Source organism: Ricinus communis, chromosome 5 (assembly GCF_019578655.1).
Source record: "Ricinus communis isolate WT05 ecotype wild-type chromosome 5, ASM1957865v1, whole genome shotgun sequence".
Taxonomy (NCBI): Eukaryota; Viridiplantae; Streptophyta; class Magnoliopsida; order Malpighiales; family Euphorbiaceae; genus Ricinus; species Ricinus communis.
Window position 1 is genome coordinate 24072009 of NC_063260.1, and position 13310 is coordinate 24085318.

At 34.3% G+C, this 13310-nt stretch overlaps 3 protein-coding genes across 10 annotated transcripts; 1 reads left to right on the forward strand and 2 right to left on the reverse strand.

Annotated features, from left to right (window-relative positions):
* Positions 1 to 269: 269 nt before the first annotated feature.
* LOC8272145 (putative transferase At4g12130, mitochondrial) lies at positions 270 to 3863 on the reverse strand. Of its 3 annotated transcripts, XR_007215839.1 has the most exons (7): positions 3561 to 3863; positions 2534 to 2787; positions 2281 to 2379; positions 1922 to 2080; positions 1511 to 1840; positions 780 to 1148; positions 270 to 593 (listed from the first exon to the last, which is right to left on the reverse strand). XR_007215839.1 is itself a non-coding variant. In XM_048373962.1 (5 exons), exons 1-5 carry the CDS (start codon positions 3584 to 3586, stop codon positions 1596 to 1598), a joined length of 783 nt encoding a protein of 260 aa, XP_048229919.1. In that variant the 5' UTR covers positions 3587 to 3863; the 3' UTR covers positions 1197 to 1595. The 3 variants fall into 3 exon arrangements, 1 of the variants encoding a protein (XP_048229919.1); XR_007215838.1 differs by lacking the exon at positions 780 to 1148; XM_048373962.1 differs by lacking the exons at positions 270 to 593; positions 780 to 1148 and having other exon boundaries at positions 1197 to 1840.
* Positions 2627 to 8669, reverse strand: LOC8263818 (peptidyl-tRNA hydrolase ICT1, mitochondrial). Of its 6 annotated transcripts, XM_048373964.1 has the most exons (11): positions 8490 to 8660; positions 8286 to 8346; positions 7353 to 8004; positions 6586 to 6911; positions 6452 to 6511; positions 6286 to 6368; positions 5987 to 6051; positions 5860 to 5893; positions 5541 to 5611; positions 5284 to 5404; positions 4852 to 5173 (listed from the first exon to the last, which is right to left on the reverse strand). In XM_048373964.1, the coding sequence occupies exons 4-10, from the start codon at positions 6884 to 6886 to the stop codon at positions 5314 to 5316; spliced, it is 705 nt and encodes a 234-aa protein (XP_048229921.1). In that variant the 5' UTR covers positions 6887 to 6911; positions 7353 to 8004; positions 8286 to 8346; positions 8490 to 8660; the 3' UTR covers positions 4852 to 5173; positions 5284 to 5313. The 6 variants fall into 6 exon arrangements, 5 of the variants coding, with proteins under 5 accessions (XP_048229923.1, XP_048229921.1, XP_048229920.1 ...); XM_048373966.1 differs by lacking the exons at positions 4852 to 5173; positions 7353 to 8004 and adding an exon at positions 2627 to 2787 and having other exon boundaries at positions 8490 to 8663; XR_007215840.1 differs by lacking the exon at positions 7353 to 8004 and having other exon boundaries at positions 5541 to 5619; positions 8490 to 8669.
* LOC8272146 lies at positions 4117 to 4661 on the forward strand. The gene is made up of 2 exons (XM_002509562.4): positions 4117 to 4176; positions 4275 to 4661. The coding sequence occupies exons 1-2, from the start codon at positions 4117 to 4119 to the stop codon at positions 4659 to 4661; spliced, it is 447 nt and encodes a 148-aa protein (XP_002509608.1).
* Positions 8670 to 13310: the final 4641 nt, after the last annotated feature.

Here is a 13310-nt window from a genome sequence, read left to right on the forward strand (position 1 = left end):
GAAACATTAATTATGACTATGCACGCGGTTGCAGTCCATTCAAATTGCTTCACTGTAATGATGAGAATCACCCCGGATCTCCAAGAGTTTGTGAATTACGTGTATTTCCTTGCACCTTAGTAGTTTGGGCAAATAATGAAAGGCCACCTGAAGAATGACACCTCCAACCATGTAAAAAAGTAAAGCATCTTTTCTCTTCTTTTCTTTTTTTAATTGTATTTTCAACTTTGACTAATCTTCAATTTAACTCCCATTCTAAGAATTACAAAGAAAAAAGAAAAGGTAGACCTTACAAAACCAAAATATCAGAAATTACAAAAGACTGCAGCAAATACGAACTAAAATCAGAAACTTTATTCGAATGTACATGTAACAGTAGCTACCAAATCCTGCCCTAACCTGCCAGTGAGACGCAAACTCACAACATGCACTATTCGGGAATGCAGATAGAAATTTGCAGCTCCCTACACACATGTCCAACCTTGGATACCAGCCAAGAAGCAAGAGAAGCAATAACTGCGAACAGCATAACTGAGAAGAGGCACCCTCCAGCAAGTTTAAACTAGTGAAGAGTGGAATGGCTTCGCCGACCACTGATAAAATAGAGAACGGTAAATTACCACTCTTGTGTAATTAGTGATAACTATTAGAGTGATGCAAGTCTCTGTCACGTCAGTCAGACTGAAGCTATGACTTTTAACATGCGTCAGTGCGGAAGAACTGATAAAAAAATCCAGTGCTCATCTAGCCTAAGACATTCAGCAGGAACAGCAGCTTACTTAATTACAGCAGCTACCCGATTGATCTCACAATCCACTAATCAGAAGCGTAAAACTAATCATGCATTTACAGCAATTCTTCTCCAGCCAAAAGCATTTCACACCGTAGAGCAGAACACAAATTAGTTACAACAGCAACAATATTCACATGACAGATTGGAGAAAGCAAAATGCAACTCAAACCTACTGGAGAGACTTGCCTGGTAGTTACATTGGCATTAACCAGTCTGAATAGATAACAGCAGTCATTGTGCAACTGCTTGTTCTTTACAGGTCTATAATATCAGTGATCCTTGATGAATTCCCTCCCAATTTTGTATGACTACACGTTATCCAGTATCCTTATCAACATATTGCAGTCCCTGGTTCCTAGATTACCAATTAATAAGAAATGACATGCCAAAAGTAACCTCAGAGTAGAAGCTGAATGACAAACTACTTTTATGTGAGATTCTGCTTCATTTACAAAACTAAGATCTCTCCGCGTTTGGAAAGAAGAAAATGAAATAAGTAATCAAATATAATGAATTCTATTTTTAACTTATTTGCACCATGAAATAACAAAATGAAAAGAGAAATAAGATATGAACTGCAGAATGCCTTCCAAATTCAAACTCCCAAAATGACTCTTGCATTGATGGATGTTTGTGGACTAGTACAAAGTGTGTTTCCACATCCTCTTTATTTTCTCCCTATAGAATAAGGGTGCAACATACAAGTTTTTGACCTACCTGCACCGCCGGCGAAGAGGCCAAGAATGTGCAGGGTTGATCAATTTAAGCAGCAGGAAACCCTTGCCATCTAAAGTAACATTTCCTAAGCAACTGCGCTATGCTGTTGATGCTCCGGAAACCATTCAGCTGGCCACCATTTTGGTCTAATAGTCTCAACCTTCAGATCATCCTGGCCCTCTATGATCAAGGACCCCGATCCTTTCCATGCTTCCTCCAATCGCAGAACACCTAGCCCCCGACAACCAAGTGCAGCCGTCACAAAACCAACCTTCTTGCAGGATGTAGTGTCTATCACTTCTGAGCCAGGAGCAACTTTTTCCTCCACCTCTGAAATAAGTAACTTAAAAAGATTGCTTAGACAATGTGCAGGTAATGATATCATAAAAGCCAAAGGGAACAACAAACTACCTGTTCCACTATCATCTAAAAACATTAAAGGAAGCAGACGTTTGCGAATGACCCCCCTGTGGTGTGTGCGAGCAACAAGCTCTTGCCCCACATAGCAATCCTTGTCGAAGCTTATTGCATTTAAACAAGCAAGATTGTATTCAAGTGGAATTGCTTCACCTAACAACATAATAAATCCAGGTTTAAAGGCCAGATTCGCACATTGAGTTAAACATAGGCAACTAAGTCGATGGTATATCCAAAAGGCAACCAAGGCTATGTATATCCAAAAGCAGAAATCAGGAAATCAGAAAACACGAACAAAGTAATGTGACTTAAAGCTGAGCGCAGATGAAATTCATGAAAGAAGAAGTACGCACCTTTTGGAATCTCAATTGAACCTTCAGCAACTCCGTTCTCTATTCTCCACAACTGGTAATTTTTCTCATTTGTTTCTTTGTCAGACTCAACCAAAGGTGCTAAAACAAGCCAAATCATGCTAAATAAGAACTATGAAAACTGTAAATCACCGCTGAGCAACAGAAACAGTCAGCAGATTAGTAGTTAGCCTCATAAGCCAAATGTCAACTGAGCACCTAAAGGTCTCACAAAGGGAGGCTTAAGAAAACTCACGTGTCTGATTAGATGGAAAGATTCCCCGGAAGCCAAGACAATCCAATCTAGGATCTTTAAACCATTGCCATCCATGACCATCCCCTTGAGTAGATGACCTAGCAGCACGATCAACACCAGAACCCCAGCCAACACTAGCTGCCTCTGGTTCATCTGCAACTTTGGACGTTTCAGTAAGGTTCCCGCCAAAGCGCTGCCAGCAAGAGAACTCTCCAGCCACATTCTCAATTTCAACCTTTGACCTTAAACGATATCTGCATCAGAAATACCTCCACTTAAAAAATACTATTCCTAATTAGAACAGCTCATACTCTTTGGCAGTTGGCACCATTCTAGCATTGCCCAGCATCAGGTCTATCAAAAACAAGTTCTACTTGTATAGGAACATTATGGAACTCCAAATATCAGATAGTTAGATGACAACTTTGGATTTCACAAGAGTAAGGGAGCATAATTTGTTGGCATACTTTCCCGCTTAACATAAGAACGTGTCCTACAGACATACTTTTTGACTCAACATTGAATGACCTACTATTTATAAATAGAAGCAGTCTGCAAATGCAATATGACTAGGCATATCGAACACCCCTTTCATAAAAATTAATCTACTCAATGTTAACCTGCCAAAACCAAGAATACCATATCAATCAAAGCCATTTTCGTGGACTGTCGGCAGCAATTATTTTATTCGTGGACTGTCGGCAACAATTATATGGATCACCTCTTGTTGTTAATAAAATGTTTTCTGGTTCATTTCAAATTAAAAAAAAAAAAAAGTTTTATTTTATCAAATTTCATCTACTCAACATACTTTATTTATTATACTACTAGAACCTCAATTAAAGAAATTGAAGATTGCACTTGATATGGAATGAAGGAAACAATAAAAAGAAACTCAAATAAATTGAGTGACTGTGATTAGGTTGAAATGCAGATTATATCCTAATAGTTATTCTGTTTAGTTTGTTAATCACTCCTACAAAAAATAATATTAACAATAACAACACCAAACTATCCATTCACTCACCTCATATAGTTGGATTCAAACATCATATTTCATGGCAAAGTCGTCCCACAAGGACGTCAAGCTATTAGTTTGTGTGCAAGGAAACTATTTAAGGTTTTTCAAAGAAATACAACAAGGGTAAGTGCAATAACCACTAAGAAGCAGCTTGGCCAACGAAATTTCTTGAAAGGTGGATCTTTATCTGGTAAGTATCACAGCACGAGTTAACATACGAGGTGTTAAGAAAATAAAATTAAAACAATTGCAATGTGACATCTGGGTTGGCACCATAATTGTAAGTTCGTGGTAGAAACCTGGCTCTAAGCAACTCACATGTAGAAAGATTCTACAATCAGGTTGGTGCACAAAATACTTAATATTCTAATACTCATCCCATTTTAATCTCAATCCACCAACACCTTGGATTTGTGCGGTCTAATGTCAACGGTCCAATAAAAACAATTTCCAAGCCCTACTTTTCCGTCACAAATAAAAACCCTCATATCTACTCCTCATTTGTCAATATCTGCAACAAAGCCAAACAAATAACTTGAAGAACAACAGATAGGAAGAAGAAATGAAACTCGTCTGGTCCCCTGAACCAGCACTGAAGGCATATATTGAAACAGTTAAATCAGTAAGCAAGACTTCTGATGTTATCTTTGATCAAGAATGATACACTTTGTTTGGATTTTTGTTTTTGTAATGGAATTGTCTCTTGGTTTATGCTTGCAGTGCGAGATTTTTCAAGAATCCAGCGTAGCTGAGCTTGTATCAGCTATGGCAGCAGGATGGAAAGCGAACCTTATTGTAGAAACATGGTCGCACGGGGGAGTTATTGCTACAAGCATCGGCCTAGCTATTGCTAGCCGCCATGCTGGTGGAAGACATGTTTGCATAGTACCTGATGAACGATCAAGAACAGACTACGCAAAAGTCATGGGAGAGGCAGGGATGTTACCTGAAATCATAGTTGGGGAACCAGAAGAGGTTACGGAAAGGTTGGATGGGATAGACTTTCTGGTGGTCGATTCACGGCAAAAGGAGTTTGCTAGGGTATTGAGGCTTATGTGCTCTTTCTCACTCACATCTCTCCCTAAGGCTTACCATGATAGGAACTAGTTAAAGAAATGAAACAAGGCACATCCAGTACTAGAAGATCTTAAAAGATCTTTAGCTTAGGTCACAAGAATTTTAACCTCGAATTGAACATTCAAAAGAGAGAGCAATAACAATTTAATTGTCCACAATCTCTTATTGACAAGTAAGCTTTCCATTTCAATTTTCATAAGACAAGTTGAACTGTTAAATATAAAATCGTGAAAGCCATAAAAGACTGACATTATAAGTTTTGTGAGACTGGCAAATGGAAATCTACCTGTCAAAACATGTCAGTATACATTGTATTGTTTTCAATCGGAAGGAAATGAGATGGCCAAATAAATTGATCCTATAACATTAGAGTGTATACTGATTCTGTAATATTTGAGTGTTTTTAACAAGGAGAATAGATAAAGCTTTTGTTTTTTGAAGTTTCCACTCAAGAGGAAGGGTTCTTCATTCTTCACCATGTAGTTCGATCCCCTCACTAGTCAGCTGGATTCTTGTCACGGAATAGCAAATGATTATCATCCCTGCAAGCGCACATTTAAAGAGGAACAATAATAATGTAGTTGCCAAGCAATAATAATGTTTTCTCCACGAAGAAACATTAGAACCCGTAAATGACAGGCGGCCAACTTACAAATTGTTTCAACACTGATATTGTAGAAGTTCAGTCCCAACTGTTCCTACTTCTTCGAAAAGCCTTCTTGTCTGAAAGAACTTTCTTACTTTTAAGCCGTTTCTGCTCTCCTAAAGCAGCCCTTTTGAGAACACACAAAAACAAATGCAATCAACTTAAATTGCAAAGTTTTGCATTAACAAACAGAAACAAAATTTAGAAGGGGGAAGAGTAGAGTAACAAAACAGATGCAATTAAGAACGGTGAGTAGCTCTTACAATTTGGCTATTTTCTTCTTCTGCTCTTCTGAAGGAGGAGGTGGGACATAAGAAGCAGCATCAATAATTGCCTATTAAGCTCATCAAGTAGGGGGGAAAAATGAAAACAAATCAACCATCAGGGAAGGAACTATTAACAGTATCCGGCATGGGAAAGAATGACAGCTATATCATTAGCTAATCGGCACACTCTTTCACATTTACATTTCAGACACAGCATGGCTAATACTTAAGCATCATTTTCACCACTTATACCAGACAATAGGAAGCAAGTAGACTTTAGCATTAAAAAGTCGTAAATAATCAAAGTCTTAGTTACCTGGAGTTTTGCTAAAGCATCTTCAATGTTACCCCTGAAGAAAAAAAGCAAAAGGATTAAACAACCTGCTTTAAACATCAAATAAGCAGAAGTGGGTATTAAAATAAGGAAAGGGGCAGAAAGTAACTTCTGCGTTCGAGTCTTTGTTGAAGAGATCACGATCTCACCATCCTTGTTGATCCGGTTCTTTTCCTGTTTATATAAAAAGACAACTTTACAATCTGCACAAATACTACAAGAGAAAAACCACAAGGACAAGCAATCTTTTGTTAATCGCTCTATGACATCTTTTTCCTCCACTATTAGATTTTTCTTCTCTCCAGTTTCATAGCAATAAAACATTCAGCAAATCTAATTTCTTGCAGCATATGCTACTTGTAATGTATATCTGTTTGAATATTTGATAAGTGGGAGGAACTGACGAACCATTTGCATAATCCTGTCTCTAATCCTGTCACTCAGCCAATATGCATCTTTAACATTGAAGCGCATATCCACCTTGGTGTTCACTGTCTCAATTACGAAACATGGTACATACTGAGTAATCGAGATATGGATGCAAAGGCAATCAAAGATGAGCAAGTAAACAGACCTTTATTCACATTTTGACCTCCGGGTCCACCACTTCTAGCAAAACTCACTGTAACATGACCTGAAATCACCATAATCAATATCGATAGTTCTAAAAAAAATCAAACACTTAGAAAAGTAAATACTATGAAGTACCGAGTGTGATTTTAGGTGGTGGCTCATTTCCAGCTGAGATGGCTCGCTCTTCAGCTTCTTGCAGGAGCTGCTGAACCTGCGATAGACGAGCCGATACCTTCTTGTCGTCAGAAGAGGTGCACCGAATCCGGCTGAAGCTTAATTCGCGGCAGGTGAATTTAACAGCGTTAGCATGTAAATTAGTAGGAGTTAGACAGAGAGAGGGAAGTGATGACGATGATAAGGAAGAGAAAGATAATCGTAGCCTGCAATAAACCATCTCTTTGAGGATCATTGTTGTTGCTGTTCGAGTTGCCGCCATTTCTTTTCCGCTTCTTCAACTCGTTCTAAGAAAATAGGATTTCGCGTAGTTTTTGATATTCAGCATATTCTTTTATTTATGAACAAAAAATATGAAATCACAACATTTATGACATGAATCCAAAAAGTTCAATATATATTCTCAAAATTCCACAAACATCTACAACAAGCAGCACAAAATTGTACCGTGATCTAATATAAAACATGACGATGAAACACATAAAATGCTCATTGTATCATTAAATAGACAAGGATCATCACTCGCAAACTACAATGACTCCAAATCATATCTATACTGAAACACAGACAATCCACGCTAAATACTACAAACATAAACACAATTAATAAACAAACCACTGATCCAGATGCAAACTATACTGCTATACAGAAAGATTCTTCAATAACATCAAACCCTAGATGCCACATATATATATATATATATATATAGAGAGAGAGAGAGAGAGCACCTTCAAAAGTACAAGAAATTAAAACCGCAAACAGCTGCAACAAAGTGTAGTGTTCTCGCTCCGGATTATCGGGTTAGATAAAAATGCTTAACCGCCTCTGGCTCATATAGCAGAGAGAGAATATAAGGAAGTTTCTAGTCTGCACGATTACTCGGGCAATTCACACGTGTCACGAGAAATTTGAATAAATTTCCTAAACTACCCTTCCATTCAGAGATAATCAATTAATACGAGAAATTATCAAAGAGACGGCTTTGATTTCTTTTTCCTTCTTCAACGATCAAACTATAGTACTTTAAATCAATCGATCACCGAAAAGAAGCAATATTCAGTTACAGGTGCCGTCTCCTTCTCCTTCTACATTGTGTTTATGTTTGTAGTATTTCGCGTGGATTGCCTGTGTTTCAGTATAGATATGATTTGGATTCACTGTAGTTTGCGAGTGATGATCCTTGTCTATTTAATGATACAATTGAGCATTTTATGTGTTTCATCGTCATGTTTTATATTAGATCCCGGTACAATTTTGTGCTGCTTGTTGTAGATGTTTGTGGAATTTTGAGAATATAATGAACTTTTTGGATTCATGTCATAAATGTTGCGATTTCATATTTTTTGTTCAATAGAAAAAGAATATGCTGAATATCAAAAACTACAGAAGATGGCAACCAAAATGAGTTTAATAAACTACAGAAGAGCACTTGATATATCATAGTGACTTATATGACCAAGTAGAATTTAAACACTTTTTCTTTTAACTGATTGCATCTACATGGCAGCAGTATAAGCACCGTAGCAAAGTTTCAGAAACTGATAGAAAAGACTTGCAGACACTTGAGGAGTCAGATTTCTAACAAGGAACGCTAACATAAACATAGTTGGATCTTGTAAGATTCGGACATGCTGCGATGAGATTATGGAGTTAGTTTCTACCTTATTAGACAAAATATTATGGAGAAAACGGGAGCCACTGATTCTCCGATTGAAAAATGATCTGCAATTATAAGGAATTAATAGTTACAGGAACTGTAGATCAAAAGCTCCGCTTGGAAGGAGACAAAAACTTCAGCCCTAAATTGATAAAAAAGCTTATCATCAAACAAACAGAATTCAGAAAACTAGAGAGAGAGAGAGGACCTGCAGCGATGCGTGGATTGCGAGATATGCAAAAGAGGAAATGAAAATGTCAGTTACTTGTTCTTTTCCCAAGTTTTTCTAAGAGGACGATGGATTATGTATGTAAGCGTCTTTTATTAAGAGTACAGTGACGGATTTCGGCCAATAGAAGGCTGAGTTTTGGAATTAATGAGTTTCTCTTCTTTTACCTTTCCTTTTTCTTATTCTTTTCTATATTATTTTTAAACCTCGTGAAAAAAAAAAAAAAAAAAAAAAAAACAGAAAATAAAGCCTGGGAAGATAACCATGTTTACACCAGAAAGAAAGGAAGAAAAAGACTTGAGTTTTCGGATGTTATTTAACTAGTTTTCTTTTCTTTTATCAGCTCTTGTCTTGGTTTCCTTGAAAATTAAGTAAAAAAAAATATAATTTAATAAGATAAAAGGCATACAAATAAAAATATCAGAGTCGAACTCGAACTTTAAAATTATTATTTGAAAAATTCTTTTATTTTTTTAAATTTTAAATTCGTTTATAACTATCTAAATATGTCCCAATAAAATTCAGTCGGATCGAGTACCTGAAAATATCCGTCCGACTGTCATCCTTAATCAATAACTAAGTAATCAGCAATCCATATTATTAGTGAAAAAATTTAAGTAAAAGTATAATTTAATTAAAATAATCGATAATAATTTAATTTTTGACACCCGAAGAATAAAATTTAAATAATAAATTATTTGAAACTTCCTGATAAATTGTAAAATTTAAATTTATAGTAACGTTGGGTGCTGCATAAATAGTTTTTTAATTCAAGTTGTCATACAACATATCTTGGTAGTTGAATGGCATAAATATGGCTTCATTTTATATAATATCTCTTTTTTTTTTCTCTCTTAGCATGGTTGTATCATAAATAAGTTTTTATGATCCTGTTGTTAAGACTAGTCGATTTGATATTTTATTAATTTAATATAATTTACTGTAAATTAATAGACAATAACAGTACAAAAAATAAAAAATGTATACATAAATAAGGCATTAAAAGATTATAAGCAAGAGACCTTTTGAAAATAACAATTAAAGATAAAAGATTTATAATGTGAATATTTAACTAAAAGATTATTTAAAATTTAACTCTAGAGTAATAATTAACACAATTACAACTAAAACAACTATAATAATAACAAACAATAAAATAAAATTATAATTTAAAATAATAATAAATCGATTGTATTTAGATACAATGCTATTTATTAATGTAAGAAGTGAATATAATCTTGAACTGGATAGTTATTTTAGAATAGTCACAAGTCCTATTAGTAATGTTTGCATGTAGAATACAGAATTAGAAAAAAAAAATAGTTTTGTAGTCTTTTCTTTATCTCAATAACTTTTTTAGTTTAATTTAACTCAATAAGACTTGATAATGAAATTATTCTAAATTAGTAAACACGAAACAACAATATTAATGTATTTGTCGGCTATGTTTAGAGGATATCTAGAGATATCTTGATTGAATTTTGACTTTAATATTTAATTTTAGATTTTTCTCACTTAATCTGATAATTTTTTTATGAATGTACAATAACTATATTTATATGAAGTAATAAAATATTTGTAAAACAGTTTTAAATAAAAAATAGGAATTTCTAATAAAATCTATAAATTCTATAAAAAAAATTACGAATTTTATCATTAAATTTCTCTTTTTTCAAGCAAATCCAAAGTGATGTTGAAACAAAATCCAAGAGGAAATAAATAAACATGATAATAAAATATTACTAGAGCAGAAAAAAAATTTATTATAAGTTTTCTGCATATTATTTTACTGTGTTTGATTAAATCATAATTTAGTTGAAAGTTGCTATAGAAAAATATTTAAACTAAAATCGTGATTCATTTGAGATTTTATTAAATTAACTAATAAAACAAAAAAAAATAATTGAAACTTGACAAAACATATGAGTCTTTTCCTTAAAATAACATAAAAAAACTCTACTAAGTATATGTCTATTTATAAGATTAGTAATATATTTGGAATCTATAATTAATAACAAGTGTGGTAATAATGTGATATTTTAGCTTATAAAACAATTCTTTTTCTTATTTTTAGTTTTTGATTAAATGAATACTAATAATAAGTCCGATTTTAAAAATCCATGTATAACACCAATGGATTAAAAATTAATAACTTTTGAAATCCTAATTTACCATATCTCACAAGCATTAAAAACTAAATATTAAGAGAATACTAGATAAGAATCTAACAATTTCTTCTAAAATCTGTTAATTATTGGATAATAGCTATTAAGTAATGAGGTTGAAGTTAATTATTAATTAACAAATTATTTACTTATTAAATATCAATATAAATTTAATTTTGATAATAATATATTACCTTTTTCAGTAGACAAAATAATCTTTTTATTATAAAATGTTAATGAAATGTTGTAAATTGAATAGTTATGAATATTGGTAAAGGTTATAAAATGAAGGATTGTAACCATTGGTACTTTGATAGAGAGTCACCATTAGTCTATAAGTAATAGTTGGTCCTTTCTTTATTCATATCGTCAAAAATTATAGCAAATACTGAATGGAGGTCTGGATATAAGAAGAATATTATGGGTCCTTCTTTCCTTGTCTTCTTCTTCATTAAAAAAAATTGTTCTCAATTCAAAGGAGTAATTATAAGAACTTAATAACTCATATAATTATAATAAGATATTAGTGATTATATTCTATTAGTTAATGAAAGATTATGAATTGATCTTTCTTTTAGTTGTTGAATCTTTCTTTGATTGATCAATGTGTGATATTTTGAATCCTCATTACTAATGGAATCAAAATGATCTCTGGATTAATCAGAAGATCTCTTTAATTGGCTAGAATAATTATGAAAATATTAATGACATGAAGGATTATAACCATTGGTATTTTGATAGAAAGTCACCATTAGTCTATAAATAAGAATCGGTCCTCTCTGTATCTATATCATCAAAAATTATAGCAAATATAAAAACTAAAAGATTAGAGTATCCATCTATAAGATAACGGGAAAAGAGAGAGGAATCACGAACCTTTATATAAATGGACAGTTATAATAACTATCATGAGAAAACAACTGAACACGTATACCTTGTTGTGAAGTCCCCTAGAAATCCTATGAGATGCTTTCCTTGTAGAAGTTTAAGCTGTTGGCAGTCCCTCCACATGGTGGACCCCATGTTACTTAAAAAAAATTATAACTTAGAGTAATCTCCAAGCAAATTAGCTTGGAGTGGCCCTCCAAGCTAATTTGCTTGGAGGTTACTCACCTCCTTGCTTATAAATGGCAAGGAGGTGAATGAAGGAAGGAGCAGCACAAAAAAAAAATAGCTTTAGGCTAGGCAAGCTAGATAAACGTTTTCTATAAAGGGTGCGAGAAGTGAGAGAGGTGAGAAATAAAAATAGTGAGATTATTTCGAGTGTGTAAGAAACACTTGAGTGTCTTTATTTTGGTGAGATTTCTCTGTAAAGGTACTCTCTTTGTATGCCTGCTATTTTGATAGTGGAAGATTTATTCGAATTTTGTCTCATGGACGTAATCCAGCATTAAGGGTGAACCACGTTAAATTATCGATGTCATTTATTATCTAGTTTCTGCCCGTCCTTAATTTTATTTTCGACAAAGTAATTTCGCTGCGTCGCCCAACAACTGGTATCAGAGCCATCCTTAAGTATCTATATATATCTAATTATCGTATGCTCTATGGTTACCACTAGATAGTGGATCCTCCACATCAGAAAATAAGCTAGATATATTTATTTACTCTTTCTTGAAGTGCTGGGCATTTTTCAAAAATATGGAGGCGAAGACGGGCAAGATGGTTAGTTTAAATGGCACGAGTTACCGCGTATGGAGAAATATGATGAAGGATCTCCTATTTGTGATGAAGTTGCATTTACCGACGTTTGCAACAAATAAACCTGAAGAAAAATCGGATGAAGAATGGGCGTTTGAGCATGAGCAGGTGTGTGGTTTCATTCGACGGTTTATCAAAGATAATGTGTACAACCACATCTATAATGAGACTCACGCACGAATATTATGGAAGAAGCTTGAGGAGCTGTACTCGTCGAAAACTGGCAACAACAAACAATTTATCTGGCAAAATTAACGCAGATAAAATATCGGGATGGTACTTCTATAGTAGATCACTTGAATGAAATTCAAGGGATCGTGGATCAGTTGTCAAGTATGAGCATAAAGTTTGACAATGAGGTGCTCGCTCTCCTCGTGCTCGCCTTTCTACTAGAGTCTTGGGAGACTTTGAAGATTTCTCTAACAAATTCTGCACCAGACGGAGTAGTAAATCTGGCAGCTGTTAAAAGTGGCATCCTGAATGAAGAGAGTAGACGAAGATCACAAGGTTCCTCCTCATCACAGTCAGATGTCTTCGTTGCAGAATCTAAAGGGAAGAGTGAAGCTAGGGGTCCAAAACCTAGAAACAAAAGCAGAGGAAAGTCAAACAAATATGCTAATACTGAGTGCCATTACTGCAAGAAAAAAGGCCATATCAAAAGATTCTACGAAAGTTAAAGAATGACTAAGAAAGGAACAAAGACGACAGCAGTGATGATGAACAAGCAAATGTTGCCGGGAATTCAACATAGTCCATGATGATGATATTTTCAACCTTGCAATCCATGAGACGAGTTGGGTGATTGACACTGGTGCTACCATTCATGCTACATCTTGGAAGGAATTCTTCTCATCTTACACATTAGGCGATTTTGGTGATGTAAGAATAAGAAATGAGGATTTTGCAAAAGTCATAGGCAAAAGTGACGTCCTTC